The sequence below is a fragment of the Bos javanicus genome, chromosome 29 (assembly GCF_032452875.1).
Source record: "Bos javanicus breed banteng chromosome 29, ARS-OSU_banteng_1.0, whole genome shotgun sequence".
Classification (NCBI taxonomy): domain Eukaryota; kingdom Metazoa; phylum Chordata; class Mammalia; order Artiodactyla; family Bovidae; genus Bos; species Bos javanicus.
In genome coordinates, this window is record NC_083896.1 from 1,560,585 (window position 1) to 1,580,852 (window position 20,268).

Below are 20,268 nucleotides of genomic sequence, written 5' to 3' on the forward strand. Positions count from 1 at the left end.
GAAGCCCGTGAGAACTGCCTGAACCGCAAACCCAGCTCCGCCAGCACTGTGAGGCTGACAGTGAGCTGAACACCAGACGAGCTCTAGAGCAGAAGAGGAGGTGCTTGTCTCATTTACCTTCTAGAGAAGCCAGAGAAAACAGCATCAATGTCTTTTCTGTTTCTAGAAACTGTATGAGTTCCTCAGCATTTAGTATTTGTGGTTTAGCTGGGCTTGCTTGTTTACATCTGCTTTCTCCTGTGCATTAGAATAACACCCCCTCCTCCAATGGAGCCGGATTTTGGGGTGGGGAGCATCTCTGAGAAATGCCACAGGGCAGGAGAAGCTGGGAGTCTGTGTTCGACTCCTTGCCAGCCTGGGGACGGGGGACATAGAAGATGGATGTGGAGAAAGAAGGGCTAGGATGAGGCCCATGTGTCATCTCACAGACAGTGCGGCAGGAGGAGGGAGGCAGTCGACCAAACACTGAGAAATGGCCCTGGAAGAAGAGCCTGAGGTGGAGTATCTTAGAGAAGTGCTCAGGCGGTGACCGGGAGCCATGATCTCCACCTGAGGGGGAAGACAGTGGGACTCAGAAATGGGCTGACACGGAGGAATCGGTAGAAAGAGGCCAAAGGTTTGCAGGCGGGAGATCTGATGGAGACTGAGAGAGAAAACCATGGAACATCTCAAGTGACTGGGACAGCCACGAATATCAAGCACACACTTAGGCAAGAAGTTGGTGATGAACAATTTTAACGAATGCTACATAACCTTAGTGGTTCCAGGAGAGAGACAAAAATAAAAAAAGAAAGATGTTTGAGTTAAAAAAATTAATCCTTGGAAAAACCATTGATCATATCCATAAAGCTCAACATTCAGAAAATGAAGATCATGGCATCCGGTCCCACCACTTCATGGGAAATAGATGGGGAAACAGTGGAAACAGTGTCAGACTTTATTTTTTGGGCTCCAAAATCACTGCAGATGGTGACTGCAGCCATGAAATTAAAAGACGCTTACTCCTTGGAAGGAAAGTTATGTCCAACCTAGATAGCATATTCAAAAGCAGAGACATTACTTTGCCAACAAAGGTTCGTCTAGTCAAGGCTATGGTTTTTCCTGTGGTCATGTATGGATGTGAGAGTTGGACTGTGAAGAAGGCTGAGCGCCAAAGAACTGATGCTTTTGAACTGTGGTGTTGGAGAAGACTCTTGAGAGTCCCTTGGACTGCAAGGAGATCCAACCAGTCCATTCTGAAGGAGATCAGCCCTGGGATTTCTTTGGAAGGAATGATGCTAAAGCTGAAACTCCAGTACTTTGGCCACCTCATGCGAAGAGCTGACTCATTGGAAAAGACTCTGATGCTGGGAGGGATTGGGGGCAGGAGGAGAAGGGGACGACAGAGGATGAGATGGCTGGATGGCATCACTGACTCGATAGATGTGAGTCTGAGTGAACTCCAGGAGTTGGTGATGGACAGGGAGGCCTGGCATACTGCAATTCATGGGGTCACAAAGAGTTGGACACGACTGAGCAACTGAACTGAACTGAACTGATGATAAACCTAACAGTGATAAATCACAGGGAATGATCTGCATGCCTTTCACCGAGGTGATTAGAGGGTCAAACCCTTAATGGTTTCCTGAGAGTCAGAGGCACAAGGGTCACAGAATGAACAGTGGGTTCAGAGGGTGTGGAGTGCCTAAAGAGCCACGGTGTTTAGGAACAGAGGTCTGTGAGAGACTCCTGACCTACTGCGCTGGTAATTCCTACTGCATTGCTGAAGATCCCAAGAGCACCTAGTGGGGGACAGTACGCACAGGATCACTAAATTCACTCATCAAGTAAGAATTACTTATTAAGAGGAAATGTGAACTGAATTTACATGTGTAATAAAAAAATTACCTTTTTAATCCATATACCTATTGAGTCATCATTTGTATAACCCAGGGCAGTATCAGTTGAAAAATAAATAAATTTTTACCTGGCACTGTCTTTGGTACATTTTCAGTTCTTGTAAGAGCTTCTGATTTTCATCTTGTAACTTATTCCTGCTTAGTGCTATTTCACTCACAGCTGACTTTAATTTTTCAATAATGAATTCATCTCTTTCACTGGTTTCGCAAGTCGAATCCGGTTCACATACCAGCCGCGGAATTTCAGGGCTGCTGTCTTCTATGCTTTGTTTCTTACCATTTAGCTGAGTGTGGTAACTTTGTGCCTGTTTCTGAGAAATTTGAAACCTGTGTCAGTGAAGCGGGGAATATCTAAGCTTATAGATAAAGTTCAAGAGTGACAGAAAAAATTTAGAAAAAAACTTTAAATATATTATTAAATAATGACGCTCTGTCCTTCATAATTCAGACTTGTATTTATTCTAAAACCTCAATTTCAGATGGTGTAAAGAGAAGTAATATTTCTATAATCTCAGAGCAAAGATGCAGAGTAGGGTAGAAAATTCTTATTCAGCAAAAAATAAAATATAGAAGATATGAAAAAGAGGAAAAAAGTATGGATTTAATTTAACAATAGTTGAAAATGTCTATATGACCAAAAATAAACAAAATAAACAAATCTGGATTGTAGAAAAAAGTTGTCAACACATATAACACATGTAATTCCCGAAGTACAAAAACTTCTATACATCATAAGAAAAAGACAAATACCAGAAAAGAAAAGTGGGCAAAGTTTGTGCACAGGCAATTCACAGAACAGGAAATGAAAACGGCTAAGAAACACATAAAGAGATGCTCAACCTTACAAGCAGCCAGAGAAACATAAAGCAAAGCAAGCCAACATAACTATCATTTTCTCAAGCTGGTGAAAATCAAAAGACTGATATTCCATGGTGGCAGGACAGTAGTCGTCTTTGGCTGTTCATGAATTGTAAATTGCTATAATTTTTTAAATAAAACAATCTAATATTTATTATAAACTTGAATGAACATACCCTTCGGCTCAACAAACATTTCCAAGATTTTTATTTAACAAAATGAGAGTATTGGTATTTAAAGATGTTTATACAAGGACATTTGTTACAATACTGTGTAACAGCAGAAAACTGGGAACAACCTGAGTGTTCATTAATAAATGTTTGAAAGAATTATGGTATATCTACTATATACTATGGTGTATATGATATATATATATGTATATACACACACATATATATACTAAATACTCTGAAATATAATTAAGCAATAACTCAAAAGGCTATCCATAGCTTATTAAGTAAAAAGGCGAATTTTTAAAAAGAAACATATATAATTTCCATCCAAAAAGATTTTCATATGTGTACAAACAAAAGAAAAATTATGTGAAGATAAACACCTAGCTGTTTAGTGTTGGTATTAAATGGATAAGAATGGAGTAGAGGATGAGGTTAGCACTTTTGTCAGATTATTTTGTGCTGGTAAATTCAGGGAACACGTATAACATATTCAAGTAACTTAAAGAAAGAATGAAAAAGAAGTATATAAGAAACAAACAAAAGGGCATCTTACTAGCGTGAATAAACTTTGTTTTTTTTTACAGTACTAATATTTTTTTCAATTTTATTTTATTTTTAAACTTTACAATATTGTATTGGTTTTGCCATATATTGAAATGAATCCGCCACAGGCATACATGTGTTCCCCATCCTGAACCCCTCTCCGTCCACCCTCCCCGTACCATCCCTCTGGTTCGTCCCAGTGCACCAGCCCCAAGCATCCAGTATCGTGCATCGAACCTGGACTGGCGACTCGTTTCATATATGATATTATACATATTTCAATGCCATTCTCCCAAATCATCCCACCCTCTCCCTCTCCCACAGAGTTCAAAAGACTGTTCTATACATCAGTATCTCTTTTGCTGTCTTGTATACAGGTTATTGTTACCATCTTTCTAAATTCCATATATAGAAAGTTAGTATACTGTATTGGTGTTAGTATACTGTATTGGTGTTTTTCTTTCTGGCTTACTTCACTCTGTATAATAGGCTCCAGTTTCATCCACCTCATTAGAACTGATTCAAATGTATTCTTTTTAATGGCTGAGTAATACTCCATTGTGTATATGTACCACTGCTTTCTTATCCATTCATCTGCTGATGGACATCTAGGTTGCTTCCATGTCCTGGCTATTATAAACAGTGCTGCGATGAACATTGGGGTACACGTGTCTCTTTCAATTCTGGTTTCCTCAGTGTGTATGCCCAGCAGTGGGATTGCTGGGTCATATGGCAGTTCTAGTTCCAGTTTTTTAAGGAATCTCCACACTGTTCTCCATAGTGGCTGTACTAGTTTGCATTCCCACCAACAGTGAGAGGGTTCCCTTTTCTCGACACCCTCTCCAGCATTTATTACTTGTAGACTTCTGGATAGCAGCCATTCCGACTGGTGTGAAATGGTACCTCATAGTGGTTTTGATTTGCATTTCTCTGATAATGAGTGATGTTGAGCATCTTTTCATGTGTTTGTTAGCCATCTGTATGTCTTCTTTGGAGAAATGTCTATTTAGTTCTTTGGCCCACTTTTTGATTGGGTCATTTTATTTTTCTGGAATTGAGCTGTAGGAGTTGCTTGTATATTTTTGAGATTAGTTGTTTGTCAGTTGCTTCATTTGCTATTATTTTCTCTCATTCTGAAGGCTGTCTTTTCACCTTGCTTATAGTTTCCTTTGTTGTGCAGAAGCATTTAAGTTTAATTAGATCCCATTTGTTTATTTTTGCTTTTATTTCCAATATTCTGGGAGGTGGGTCATAGAGGATCCTGCTGTGATGTATGTCAGAGAGTGTTTTGCCTATGTTCTCCTCTAGGAGTTTTATAGTTTCTGGTCTTACGTTTAGATCTGTAATCCATTTTGAGTTTATTTTTGTATATGGTGTTAGAAAGTGTTCTAGTTTCATTCTTTTACAAGTGGTTGACCAGATTTCCCAGCACCACTTGTTAAAGAGATTGTCTTTAATCCATTGTATATTCTTGCCTCCTTTGTCGAAGATAAGGTGTCCATATGTGCATGGATTTATCTCTGGGCTTTCTATTTTGTTCCAACTTCCTAGGTAAGCTTTCGGTTACCACCCGCACCAGCCCCCAGGCCCCGCCTCCCGCCACCGCCCCGCCTCCCACGCGCCCTCCACCCAGCCGGCCCACCCCCTATTCTGGGCACTTGCCTTCTGCTCTCATGCCTCAGTGACTTTGCTTTCGTTATTTCCACTACCCCGAATACACTCTCTTCTGTCTCAAAATACCTCCCTTTTTCAAGGTCCACGCCTCATTCCACTCCTATTGGAGGATGTTTCCTGACTATCTCAGTTCAAATTTTTCTCTCATTCCTGTGACCGCTGAAAGGATCTGAATCCTTTCCATTCACTTGTCATTATCTGTCGACCTGTACCTGTATTATCTCTGTGTCTAGACTGTAAAGTACTAGGGGGCAGGGACCAAGCCTTCTTAAACGTAAATGACTTGCCCATCAGATCAGATCAGATCAGTCGCTCAGTCATGTCCAACTCTTTGCGACCCCATGAATCGCAGCATGCCAGGCCTCCCTGTCCATTACCAACTCCCGGAGTTCACTGAGACTCATGTCCATTGAGTCAGCGATGCCATCCAGCCATCTCATCCTCTGTCGTCCCCTTCTCCTCCTGCCCCCAATCCCTCCCAGCATCAGAGTCTTTTCCAGTGAGTCAACTCTTCACATGAGGTGGCCAAAGTACTGGAGTTTCAGCTTTAGCATCATTCCTTCCAAAGAAATCCCAGGGCTGATCTCCTTCAGAATGGACTGGTTGGATCTCCTTGCAGTCCAAGGGACTCTCAAGAGTCTTCTCCAACACCACAGGCATGCAAAAACATGCTATATAATGACATAATAACAATGGAGACTTTTAATACACCACCTTCTGGGACATATAAAGTCATTAACTATATTTCATGCCCCTTTAACTCTACCTAGCGTTGGACCTACTCTGGTTATCTTCCGTTGCTTGGTATTTCTATATGTAGAAAGATTACATGCTGAACGGTAAAGAGAGTAATAGTGTTTAACCTCTAATTTATTCTAATTTAGTATTAGACAGTATTAGAAAACGTACCTGAAATTGATTACATTTCTCAGATAATATTTTCTGTTGAGCATCTAAAGAAACTAGATGAGTCTGATACAGTATCTCCTGCTTGTCCCATTCTCTTGACTTTGCTCTAAATTCCTTTAATAGAGAGAGAAATAGAAGCTAAAAAAATGATTCATTTTAAAGCACAATACATAAGACCTTTCATTTGCACCTTTGTTCTGAGAAAAAAGTATGGAACTTAATCTGCATTTTTTTAAAAAATAAGGATTTTGTTAAGAATTTTTTTCTTGTAACAAATACTGGTTACTGATAATGGAGTTTCACACAATTCTTTGCATCAACCAGTACTTCCTTGTATTTCCTAAGCTGACACCAGAAGTTTTTTTTCCTTTCTTTATACTCAGTCACCAAACCTGCTACCTTGTTTGTGAGGGGTGGGGCCTGGGCTAATTTAGTGACTTTGTCCCCTGTGGCTTTCAGGGGAAGCCAAGAGCAATCTGTTCTCAAGAACGGAGCCACCACCGTCTCAGGCCTCCCTTCAGTTCAGTTCAGTTCAGTTGCTCAGTCATGTCCAACTCTTTGTGACCCCTTGAACCGCAGCATTCCAGGCCTCCCTGTCCATCACCAACTCCTGGAGTCTACCCAAACCCATGTCCATTGAGTTCGTGATGCCATCCAACCATCTCATCCTGTTGTCTCCCTCTCCTCCTGCCCTCAATCTTTCCCAGCATCAGGGTCTTTTCAAATGAGTCAGCTCTTTGCATCAGGTGGCCAAAGTATTGGAGTTTCAGCTTTAGCATCAGTCCTTCCAATGAATATTCAGGACTGATCTCCTTTAGAATGGACTGGTTGGATGTCCTTGCAGTCCAAGGGACTCTTAAAAATCTTCTCCAGCACCACAGTTCAAAAGCATCAATTCTTCAGTGCTCAGCTTTCTTTATAGTCCAATTCTCACATCCATACATGACTACTGGAAAAACCATAGCCTTGACTAGATGGACCTTTGTTGGCAAAATATTGTCTCTGCTTTTCCAATATGCTATCTAGGTTGGTCATAACTTTCCTTCCAAGAAGTAAGTGTCTTTTAATTTCACGGCTGCAGTCACCATCTGCAGTGATTTAGGAGCCCCCAAAATAAAGTCAGCCACTATTTCCACTGTTTCCCCATCTATTTGCCATGAAGATATGGGACTGGATGCCATGATCTTCGTTTTCTGAATGTTGAGCTTTAAGCCAACTTTCTCACTATCCTCGTTCACTTTCATCAAGAGGCTCTTTAGTTCTTCACTTTCTGTCATAACAATGGTATCATCTGCATGTCTGAGGTTATTGATATTTCTCCCAGCAATCTTGATTCCAGCTTGTGCTTCTTCCAGCCCAGCGTTTCTCATGATGTACTCTGCATATAAGTTAAATAAGCAGGCTGACAATATACAGCCTTGACGTACTCTTTTTCCTATTTGGAACCAGTCTGTTGTTCCATGTCCAGTTCTAACTGTTGCTTCCTGACCTGCATATAGGTTTCTCAAGAGGCAGGTCAGGTGGTCTGGCATGCCCATCTCTTTCAGAATTTTCAACAGTTTATTGTGATCCACACAGTCAAAGGCTTTGGCATAGTCAATAAAGCAGAAATAGATGTTTTTCTGGAACTCTCTTGCTTTTTTGATGATCCAGGGGATGTTAGCAATTTGATCTCTGGTTCCTCTGCCTTTTCTAAAACCAGCTTGAACATCTGCAAGCTCACAGTTCATGTATTGCTGAAGCCTGGCTTGGATAATTTTAAGCATTACTTAGGCGGAACCAACTGGGCTGAGCTGGGAAAGAAGCGACACTCAGTTCTTCACACTTTTGCTCAGGTTGTGTCTTCATGGAGAATTATTATCTGTTCACAGATTTACAAGAAAAAGGATGTGGCTTTGGGGACCCTGAAGAAAACTTCACAGCTTTGGGCTTCCCTGGTGGCTCAGCTAGTAAAGAATCAGCCTGCAGTGTGGGAGACGTGGGTTCAGTCCCTGGGTTGGGAAGGTCCCCTGGAGAAGGGAACGGCTACCCACTCCAGGATTCTTGTCTGGAGAATTCCATGGACTGTATAGTCCATGGGGTTGCAAAGAGTTGGACACGAACGAGCAACTTCCATTTTCTCTATTGTGCCTAGGGCTGGCCATTATATCTTCTCTTTCTGTTCAGGCTGTAAGCAACTTAAGACTAAGTACTACAGATTTCATTACTTTTATATTGCTCACAGTGCCTGACAAAGTGCCAGGCACCACTTACATTTCTTGAATGTACAAAGAAAAGCACAGTATTAGTATTTCCAGAAATATAAACATTTCTCACTAAATTTTGCAAAGAAAATAACCTGGCTGGAAACAAACTCTATAGCTACTGAGTCCATATGAGATATTACTGAATGTAGATACATGGTATGAACATATGGATGTTTCCAATCATCAATTCAGTAGTATTAAGCATCTAGTGTCCAGCAGGTACTGTGGAAAGAGGAGGATTTAAAAATAATACATGTTTAAAAGAAACAAATTTTTGAAAGAAAAAAAAAAAAGCAAAAAACAAGGACCAAGGGTTTCCCAGGTGGCTCAGTGGTAGAGAATCTGCCTGCCGATACAGGAGACCCAGGAGATGCGGGTTTGATCTCTGGGTCAGGAAGACTCCCTGGAGGAGGGCGCTGGCAACCTACTCCAGTAGTCTTGCCTGGAGAATCCCATGGACAGAGGAGCCTGGAGGGCTACAGTCCATGGGGTCACAAAGAGTCAGACACGACTGAGCACACGTGCACATAATAAAGTAGGGAAATGTACATGTAAACAAATGATTTTACAGTGTTAGTACAATAACAGCGCCACATAAAAGCCATACAGATGACGCCACGAATCTCTCAGCCGTCTCCAATGATACATCAAATTAGAAAACAGTTCATTTGAACTATTTTGAGAGACTGGTGGTGTTTCAAAGATGGCTGAAATGACTGGATTGGCCATGCAGGAAAATACATAGACTAATGTAGAGAATGAAAGCTATATCTTGTTTAAAATGAGAATATGGCATTTCACATTTTCTACAGAGTAATGATTTTAAAGAATTTGGGGGGAAATCTTCATTTTATAAATCCACAAGCTCCCAAATAATCAGTGAGGGAAGACTTCACTACTAAATGAGTAGGCTTTTATAGTAATTAGAAGTGACCTGAAATTGAGTGGGGGTAATAAAGTTGGAGAACTATAGACAGACCCTGTTTTAAATGTATAATCATACCCTGATAAATAGACTATATGTATTAAGATAAATGGAGACAGTTCATTGAAAGTAACTGACTTTGATTCTGACATTTGACAGTTTTAAATAAGGTACATGAAAACAGGGTCTTCAGAAATAGTGACAAATTTACAAAACTAGGCTCTAATAAAAAAAATAGGTTAACATTGCAAATCAATACAAGGTGGATTATTAAAAATGTTTAATTTAGGAAGGAGTTTTTGGAGTCAGAAGTCAAAATGTGGCTAAGGTTGATTTGCACAGTTCATATCTTGCAATAATATATGAACTGTGCAATAATACTAATACTTATAGATATAAATGCAATAATACTAATACATACACCCAACAACCTCAATCTTGAAAATACACATTTCCCAGCATGCTATAGGAGAAGGCAGGAACATCAATCTCTCCCTTACAAATTCTACAACAGGTAGAAATGAGGCCAAGAATGAGGCCAAACAGGGATAAAAATGTATATCATGAACATGTCAGCTGGTACTTATAATAGTCCTGGCTTTCTTGGTCTTAGATGTATTGGTTTCAACCACACACTACCCAGTAGTTATGGGGCCATGCAGAGACTGAGAAAGAGACTGTAAGAATTTTGTAGAGACTGGAGATGTCAGCCCAGGGTCCAGTTCTGGCACGTCTGTACACTTGTCTAACCCTCCAGATTAAGTTCTCCATGGCTAGAAACGTTTTCTGGGTCTTTATGGTTGAGAGTGGATCAGAGGCATTAAAATCAGTTTATAGCAGAAGTTACATTGTTAAAAATATATTTTAATCCCTCTACTAAATCTTGAGAGGTAGAATGAACATTTCTTTAGTGATTACTATAGGTCAAGGACTCTATGAACCTTCATTTGAAAGATAGTTTTAACTTTTTCTTATGAAAATTTTCATACTTATATAAAAGCAGAGAGTAAAACAAACTCCCATGTACCCTTCACCCAGTTTAACTCCTGTCAAGTCAGACCATCTGTATCTCATCTCTACCTTTTTCACTGGAGTATTTTAAGGCAACTTTCAGACCTCATGTGTTTTTACCCCAGATACTTCAGAGAGCGCCTAAACACACATACACAAACATATTTTCCTCTTCCATAACCACAATGTCACTTATAAGATAATCTTAGCCCCCATTTATTGGTGAAAAATGTAATCTCTGTGAGGTCATCAGCTAGTCCAACAGTCACAGGGCAAATAAGCGAGACAAGCAGGCCCTATTTTAAGTTGTAAACTGTCAAGTTATTTCACTGGAGCAAGCTGTTTCCCACTGTTCAATCACTGTATCAGTGTATTAAATGTTTGTCCCAAAGGAGAAACATGCTTAGATGTAGGCTAAAACTGGAACAGTCCATCTCCTACACATTAATTTTTCAGCTGCCTCTAAACAAAGACAGGTACATGAAGTGTTTCCTTTATGATATAGATGAAACTGTATTGACATATTATGCTTAAAAAATTTTGTATAAATACAAATATATCACATATTTGCTACTAATTTCCCCTATAATTTCAGAGGTACATTTTACATATTTAGATCTCTAAATGTAAAATGTGCACAAAGTACTTGATACTAATTTAAGGCTTTTTCTTTGTTTGAACAATTTATATGAATGTAGTTCTCCCACTAATTCCCATGAGAAGTCAATCTAATGAAGAGTCAGTGATTTAACTGCATTTTCAGTGAAAGCCTGTGTATATTATATCACAAACTTTGGGCATTTTCTATGAGACCAGAATATTCTAAAAATTAGTCTAGTTACACCATTGCAAGAGGTAGGGAGTTATACATAGTGCATTTTCCTAGAGGGCCATCCTTACTTAGTGGTAGTAACTTTATATTTTTAAACATGTATGTTCCTTATGTAGTACAATATAAAATGTACAGGAATTTAAAAACTAAAACCAAACACTTCCAACAAAATTCTTGCAATAGGCTGGTTTTAGGGCTGTGGTTCCAGTTTTTTTTTTTTTTCCTGCTCTGAAAAATATTTTGGAGGAAAATTTTGAGAAGGGCTGTTAATTGAAGAGTTAGATGACAAAGATGAAGAAGTATAAAACAGGACAATGACAGGAGGAAGACAGAGATAAGAGGCATTAGACACAGAAAAGGGGCAAATCTGGGCTGGAATGGGAGTAAGAAAGGAACAGATCAAGGATTCCTAAGAGGTTTCTACCTGGGTGATTGGGACGCACGGTCAGTGAAGTCAAAGTCGCTCCGTCGTGTCTGATTCTGCGAGCCCGTGGAATTCTCCAGGCCAGAATACTGGAGTGGGTCGCTTTTCCCTTCTCCAGGGGATCTTCCCAACCCAGGGACTGAACCCAGGTCTCCTGCATTGCAGGTTGATCTTTTACCATCTGAGCCACCAGGGAGGCCAAGAATACTGGAGTGGGTAGCCTATCCCTTCTCTAGTGGATCTTCCTGACCCAGGAACTGAACCGGGTCTCCTGCACTGCAGGCAGATTCTTTACCAGATGAGCTATCAGGGACATAGAGAGCCATGAACTATGAACAAAGCAGAAAAAACTGAAATCATTGGCTGGCTGTGGGGAGAAACCATTGTTTAGGGCTTGAGAACAGTGGAGGGGGAAAAAAATGAGTGGGATAACATGACAGGGGTCAATTTGAGGTCAATTAGAAAACAATAATTGAGCCACAGTGGGAATTTAGCTAAGGTTAGAAAAGGAATTCACAGTAGACTCTATTTGCTGTTACGTGGCCAGTAGCAGGAATGCACAAGGGCACAGGGAAGAAAAATAGCTTATTTATTTTTTCCAAGGTTGGAAAGTTAAGGGGATTGAAATAAGTGTTTCTATGACATGGTTAACCTTTTTAGGGACTGAGATTTTAGGAGTTCTGGGTGACACAGGGTCGCTATATTGGAGTGAAACTACCTCTTTAAAGAAAAGTCCTGAAACTCCAAAAATTTCAGAACTCTGTTCTGAAAATTGCTATGAGGCCTCATCAGGACTTAAGTACCTAATAGTTAAATAGACATTAAAAGATTTATTAGACACTCACTTTAACTGACCCCAGGGATGTCCTTCAATTTCACTCAACAGCTACAGTTTCTTTGAACATTTTTTTGCTCTCCAAAATGCTGATATGTATAAAAGATGTATAAATCAAAGTGATGTTTTAATTCACTAAGTGCCTGAAGGAAGGTGCACTAAGGAAATACCTTCAATGGGAAGCAGGTTTCTAATGGTGCTTTGTTACCTCAGTGGTACATGCCACTGTGCATTCTGCAGACAAATAGCCCTCAACAACAACAACAAAACCAATCTTAATACATACAGGGATAAACTAAGACAGTACAGCTTACCTCTAATTTCTGGTTCAAATTGTTCAGTTCAAAGGGCATTTCTTCTTTGAGGTGTGGTACTTCTTTTCGTCGAAATTTATTTTGTTTCAGCTGGTGTAATCTCAGTTTTTCAAAGCTGTTAGTTAGTTTGGAAAACTGTAAATAATAGAGAATGCTAACATTTTACTACTGGTTATTTCTAACTTGATTTCATGATAATTCTCTTGCATACCTCTTTCAAAATTGAAGTCATGATTAGGAAATGCAATAAAGCTTAAATGTTCCAATTAGAGAAGATAGAACCAGTTATTAAAACTAAATTGTTGAAGCTGAACACAATTCAGTTTTCAAGTAAATTTGGAACTTCATTGACTGCACAGTTTAACAACAATTCACTTGATAAAATGTTTTGTTCAGTTTTATCTTAACCATATATAGAAAAGCTCACAATTGAAAACAACCAAGTTTTTTTTTCTTTTATTTAGTGCCATCTTGTGTTGACAATTTTAATTTCAATAACTCAATCTACAAAATGACCAACTTACACTTCTTTTTAAGGAAACGGAGGACTTAACAGAAAAAATACAAACACACTTACGTCTATGTAAGTTTAAATAAAATTAAATATAAAGCTTGATATAATCTTTCTCCTATAAGTAATTCTTGTTATAACTTAGACTATAATTTTTTTCTCTTGTTCTACCTTCAAATAATAGATTAAAAGCAGCATAGTCTATCAACATCTGTTAGGAAATTTCTAAATAACTGTTTACAAAATTTGTTTTTCTTTTTTCTTTTGAAATAATTATAGATTCACAAGAAGCTGCAAAGATATTACTGAGCGACTGAACTGAACTGAACTATTTTTGAATGTATTTATTTGTTTAGCTTTTTTAGTTATTGATCTAGGTATAATATTATACATACATAGCTTATTACAGTCTCCTGGTGTTGACATTTTAACAGTTCAAGTGAAGTTTAGAATCTTACTTCTCTTTGCCAAGACCCATTTCTGACATTATTATCTTAACTATTTTCTCAGTGTACATTAAAAACTACTTTAACTACTATTATAAGTTTTGCTTCGGTTGTAAAAAAATTTAGAAAACTCAAGAGAAGTAAAATCTACTGCATTTATCCATGCTTTCACATTTCCAACTTTTTCTTATCATTTCCTTTTTACCAAGGAGAAATTCCTTTAGCTATTCTTTTAGGGTAGATCTATTGGTAACAAAACGTCTGTGTTGTTGTCCAGTTGCTAAGTCATATCTGACTCTTTGCGACTCCATGAACTGCAGCACACCAGGCTTCCCTGTCCTTCACTATCTCCTTGAGTTTGCTCAAACTCATATCCATTGAGTCAGTGATGTCATCCAACCATCTCATCCCCTGTTGCCCCCTTCTCCTCTTGCCCTCAGTCTTTCCCAGCATCAGCATCTTCTCCAATGAGTCAGCTCTTTGCATCAGGTGGCCTAAGTATTGGAGCTTCAGCTGCAGTATCAGTCCTTCCAATGAATATTCAGGGTTAATTTCCTCTAGGATGGATTGGTCAGATTTCCTTGCGGTCCAAGGGACTCACAAGAGTCTTCTCCAACACCACAGTTCAAAAGCATCAATTCTTCAGTGCTCAGCTTTCTTTGTAGTCCAACTTTCACACCCATACATGACTACTGGAAAAACCATAGCCTTGACTAGACAGACCTTTGTTGGTAAAGTAATGTTTCTGCTTTTCAATATCCTGTCTAGCTTGTCTTGGTTGCTTTTTAATATGCTGTTCAGATTGGGTAATTTCTATTGTGCTATGTTCAAGTTCACTCATTGTGTATGTCTTCTATCCTCTCTATTCTGCTTTTGAACCCATCTATTGAAGTTTTTAGTTTGGTTATTGTATTTTTAAGTTATAAAATTTCTAGCTGCTTGTTCTTTATAGTTTTCTTTGCTAAAACATTCTAATTTGTTTCAAGCATGTTTGTAATGGTTCACTGAAGCATTTTTATAACAGCTACTTTAAACTCCTTGTCAGGTAATTCTAACATCTGTATCAACTCAGTGTTGGTGTCTCTTAATTGATTTTTCTCATTCAAGATGAGATCTTCCTTGTTTTTGCTATGATGAGTGAGTTTTTTTAAACTGAAACCATTTTGGGGTACTGTGATGTGAATCCACAGTTTATAGAAATCCTGTGTTTTAGCATTCTTCTTCTGGCAATGCTCCAGCAGGAAAACGTGGAACGGCACCTCATTGCTGCTTGTGGTACTGAAAGTCCAGGTCTTCACTTGGCCTCAGCTCGTAACTGGGAGGAGGTCAGTGTTCCTCATTACTGCTGAGTGGGAGTGGGAGCTCAGGATCTGCACATCTTTCACTGGCACCACGTTGACCAAAGGGGCACAGATGCCACATGACTGCCTCTCACATGGCCTTCAGCGGTACTGTGGTGAGGGAAGGAGCCCTGTTACCACAGAGGCGGTGAGTGTCCAGACCCTCGCTAGGCTTCCCTAGACGCCACTGCAGAGAGAAGGATGCTGCACCACCAGCAGAGGCACAGAGAAGCCCAGGTTCTGCTACGGTCGCCCCTGACACCACGGACTGCGTTTCCACTCAGTCTGCTCTGACTCCCCTGAGGCTGGGGCCTGGACTACCTCATTACAGAAGGCGAGGGCGGAACCGAGGCTGTCTACTGGGTCTGCTGGTGAAGTTGGTTTGCAGCTGTAGTCCTTTTCTGTGCCCTTTGGCTAGAGTCAAGCAGTTATTATCAAAAAGCGTTTAATCTTGGTAGGCTGTCTTTCTTCAGGTCTTTCAGTTGCAAGGAAGAGGCCTTCTTCCTCTTTTGGTTTGTTTGTGCCCACTGGAGAGTCAGGCCTGCAGGCTTCTCTGTTATCCAGTCTATGGTATGAGAGGCAAAAAGAAATTCCAGGAATTCAACACCATGTTTGCCTTGGGACCCAAGGTCCTAGTTGGTCTGTCTTTCCTCTCCACTTCTCAGTCTTATGTTGTTTTATAAATGATGTCCAGGATTTCTAGTTGCCTTTAGCAGGAGGAATAGGGGAAAGTACATTGACTCCACCTTTCCAGAAGAATAAATCTCAAATGCATATAATATATATATATATATATATAATTATAGTTTTTAATTTTAGAAGGAAAAGAAAACGCACCATTTTAAAAAAGGAAGCAATTTCAAAAGAAAGTTTTGCCAGAGTTTTTTAAGGCAAAATGTTGTAAAACGTATCCTTAAGGTATTTTAGGAAAATAAGGTTGTGAAGAGAATAAATAAATGAAGAATTTCAAAGAAGGAAGCAGTAGAGTGAACTAGCAGCAACAAAAGCACGTTTGCCACAAGGTATCATTTTCTGGTTAGAAAAAATGACATCAGTTCAGTTCAGTAGCTCAGTTGTGTCTGACTCTTTGGGACCCCATGAATCACAGCACGCCAGGCCTCCCTGTCCATCACCAACTCCCAGAGTTTACTCAAACTCATGTCCATCAAGTCGGTGATGCCATCCAGCCATCTCATCCTCTGTCGTCCCCTTCTCCTCCTTCCCCCAATCCCTCCCAGCATCAGAGTCTTTTCCAATGAATCAATTCTTCGCATGAGGTGGCCAAAGTATTAGAGTTTCAGCTTTAGCATCAGTTCTTCCAATGAACACCCAGGACTGATCTCCCTTAGGATGGACTGGTTAGATCTCCTTGCAGTCCAAGGGACTCTCAAGAGTCTTCTCCAACACCACAGTTCAAAAGCATCAATTCGGGGGGCAGTCCTAAGATGGCGGAGGAATAGGACGGGGAGACCACTTTCTCCCCCACAAATTCATCAAAAGAACATTTAAACACTGAGTAAATTCCACAAAACAACTACTGAATGCTGGCAGAGGACATCAGGCACCCAGAAAAGCAACCCATTGTCTTCGAAAGGAGGTAGGAAAAAATATAAAAGACAAAAAAAGAGACAAAAGAGGTAGGGATGGAGCTCTGTCCCAGGAAGGGAGTCTTAAAAAGAAGTTTCCAAACACCAGGAAACACTCTCACTGCCAAGTCTGTGGTGAGACTTGGAACCACAGAGGGCAACGTAACAGGGAGGAAAAATAAATAAATAATTAAACCCCACAGATTATGAGCCCAACGGTAACTCCCCACGAGCTCAACGATAACTCCCCCAGCGGAGAAGCAGCACAGACGCCTGCACTAGCAAGCGGGGGCTGGGCAGGAAGGTGCGGGCTGCATTGCTTAGAGTAAGGACCGGGCCTGAATGCCCCAAGGGAAATCAGAGCGAACTAACTTGGGCTAGCAAACCAGACTGTGGGATAGCTACCACGCGAAAAGCCCTAACCTAAGACATTGCCAGGCCCACTCACAGAACAAAGGACTGAACAGAGATAGGCAGCTGCAGACCATCCCCCTCCGGTGACAGGCAGCCAGAGCCAGAAGGGGGCAATCGCAGCCCCAGAGAGACATTATCTACCAAACTGCAAGCAGGCTTCTTTGCTGACTAAGACTTCTTGGGGTTCTTGACGGTCAAAATCCTTCTGAGAAGGTGCACCAGTAGTACACCCAGGAAACCAAGCGGCAAGGACAGGGGAGGCGATAAGTTGCAGCGACCATGCTCACCAAACACCTCATCACCTGAGCTGCTCGGAACTGGGAAGGGCACCAAATGCAGGCCCAATGGAGTCTGCGCCTCTTAGGACTACCCAGTGCCTGAACCTGAGCGGCTTAGAACTGGGAGGTGCAGGCAGCCCAGGGCTGGCCTCGGACAGTTCCCGGCAGAGCACCTAGAGCCTGAGCAGTGTGGGCAGGGAGGACACATGTGCCGTGAGCGGGGGCAGGCCCAGTGTGGCTGAGGCACTGCAAGCACACGCCAGTGTTATTTGTTTGCAGCGTCCCTCCCTCCCCACAGCACGACTGAAAAAGTGAGCCTAAAAAAGTGTCCACCACCTCCCCCTTGTGTCAGGGCGGAAATCAGACACTGAAGAACCAGCAAACAGAAGACGCTAAAACAGAGGGAACCGCCTTGGAAGTGACAGGTAAATAGATTACAACCCTGTAGTTAGTACCAACTACATAGGAAGGAGCCTATAGATCTTGAGAAATATAACCCGGACCAAAGAACTATCCAAAAATGAACTGACCCCACACTGCCCACAACAACACCAGAGAAAGTCCTAGATATATTTTTACTATTTTTACGATCATTCTTTTCTTTAATTAAAAAAAATTTTAAGTCCTCTATTACTCTTTTAATTTTCATTTTTATAACCTACTATTACTTAGCAAAAAAAAGGCCCTATTTTTTAAAGCAAACTTCATATATATATATATATTTCTTTTATAATTTTTGACTTTTTTTTCTTCTTTTCTTTAATATTGTATTTTTGAAAACCCAACCTCTACTCTAGATTTTTAATCTTTGCTTTTTGGTATTTGTTATCAATTTTGTACCTTTAAGAACCCAATCTTCAGTACCCATTTTTACTTGGGAGCGAGATTACTGGCTTGACTGCTCTCTCCCTCTTTGGACTCTCCTTTTTCTCCACAAGGTCAACTCTGTCTCCCTCCTCCCCCTTCTCTTCTCTACCCAACTCTGTGAATCTCTGTGTGTTCCAGATGGTGGAGAACACTTAGGGAACTGATTACTGGCTGGATTTGTTTCTCTCCTTTTCATTCCCCGCTTTTATCCTCCTGGGCACCTCTGTCTCCTTCCTCCCTCTTCTTTTCTCTGTATAATTCCGTGAACATCTCTGAGCAGTCCAGACTGTGGAGCACACATAAGGAAATGATTACTGGCTAGCTTGCTCTCTCTTCTTTTGATTCCACCTCCTCTCATTCGGGTCACCTCTAACTCCCTCCTCCCTCTTCTCTTCTCCATGTAATTCTGTGAACCTCTCTGGGTGTCCTTCACCGTGGAGAAACTTTTCATCTTTAACTAGATGTTTTATCAATGGTGCTGTATAGGAGGAGAAGTCTTGGGACTACTGTAAAAATAAGACTGAAAACCAGAAGCAGGAGGCTTAAGTCCAAATCCTGAGGATACCAGAGAACTCCTGACTCCAGGGAACATTAATTGACAGGAGCTCATCAAACGCCAAAATACCTACACTGAAACCAAGCACCACCCAAGGGCCAACAAGTTCCAGAGCAAGATATACCATGCAAATTCTCTAGCCACACAGGAACACAGCCCTGAGCTTCAATATACAGGCTGCCCAAAGTTACTCCAAAACCACTGACATCTCATAACTCATTACTGGACACTTCATTGCACTCCAGAGAGAAGAAATCCAGCTCCACCCACCAGAACACTGACACAAGCTTCCCTAACCAGGAAACCTTGACAAGCCACCCATACAACCCCACCCACAGCGAGGAAACTCCACAATAAAGAGAACTCCACAAACTGCCAGGATACAGAAAGGCCACCCCAAACTCAGCAATATAAACAAGATGAAGAGACAGAGGAATACCCAGCAGGTAAAGGAACAGGATAAATGCCCACCAAACCAACAAAAGAGGAAGAGACAGGGAATCTACCTGATAAAGAATTCCAAATAATGATAGTGAAATTGATCCAAAATCTTGAAATCAAAATGGAATCACAGATAAATAGCCTGGAGACAAGGATTGAGAAGATGCAAGAAAGATTTAACAAGGACCTAGAAGAAATAAAAAAGAGTCAATATATAATGAATAATGCAATAAATGAGATCAAAAATACTCTGGAGGCAACAAATAGTAGAATAACAGAGGCAGAAGATAGGATTAGTGAATTAGAAGATAGAATGGCAGAAATAAATGAATCAGGAAAAAAGAAAAATGAATTAAAAGAAATGAGGACAATCTCAGAGACCTCCAGGACAATACTAAATGCCCCAACATTCGAATCATAGGAGTCCCAGAAGAAGAAGACAAAAAGAAAGACCATGAGAAAATACTTGAGGAGATAATAGTTGAAAACTTCCCTAAAATGGGGAAGGAAATAATCACCCAAGTCCAAGAAACCCACAGAGTCCCCAAACAGGATAAACCCAAGGCGAAACACCCCAAGACACATATTAATCAAATTAACAAAGATCAAACACAAAGAACAAATATTAAAAGCAGCAAGGGAAAAACAACAAATGTGTGTACAAGGGGATTCCCATAAGGATAACAGCTGATCTTTCAATAGAAACTCTTCAGGCCAGGAGGGAATGGCAAGACATACTTAAAGTGATGAAAGAAAATAACCTACAGCCCAGATTACTGTACCCAACAAGGATCTCATTCAAATATGAAGGAGAAATCAAGCTTTACAGACAAGCAAAAGCTGAGAGAATTCAGCACACCAAACCAGCTCTTCAACAAATGCTAAAGGATCTTCTCTAGACAGGAAACACAAAAAAGGTGTATAAACTCAAACCCAAAACAATAAATTAAATGGCAATGGGATCATACTTATCAATAATTACCTTAAACGTAAATGGGTTGAATGCCTCAACCAAAAGACAAAGACTGGCTGAATGGATACAAAAACAAGACCCCTATATATGTTGTCTACAAGAGACCCACCTCAAAACAGGGGACACATACAGACTGAAAGTGAAGGGCTGGAAAAAGATATTCCATGCAAAAAGAGACCAAAAGAAAGCAGGAGTAGCAATACTCATAACA

The 20,268-nt window shown here is 40.4% G+C and overlaps 1 protein-coding gene across 6 annotated transcripts in view; it reads right to left on the reverse strand.

The window, feature by feature from the left end:
• DEUP1 (deuterosome assembly protein 1) overlaps positions 1–20,268 on the reverse strand; it is a 142,307-nt gene that overhangs the window by 85,492 nt on the left and 36,547 nt on the right. For 4 of the 6 annotated variants that reach the window (XM_061405985.1, XM_061405984.1, XM_061405983.1 and 1 more), the window contains 3 exons: positions 12,646–12,780; positions 6,059–6,172; positions 1,967–2,209 (listed from right to left, as the gene is read on the reverse strand). In XM_061405985.1, coding sequence (XP_061261969.1) covers positions 1,967–2,209; positions 6,059–6,172; positions 12,646–12,780 — 492 coding nt within the window. The remainder of the gene's footprint in view (positions 1–1,966; positions 2,210–6,058; positions 6,173–12,645; positions 12,781–20,268) is intronic. The other 2 variants (XM_061405988.1, XM_061405987.1) reach the window with 1 other exon arrangement.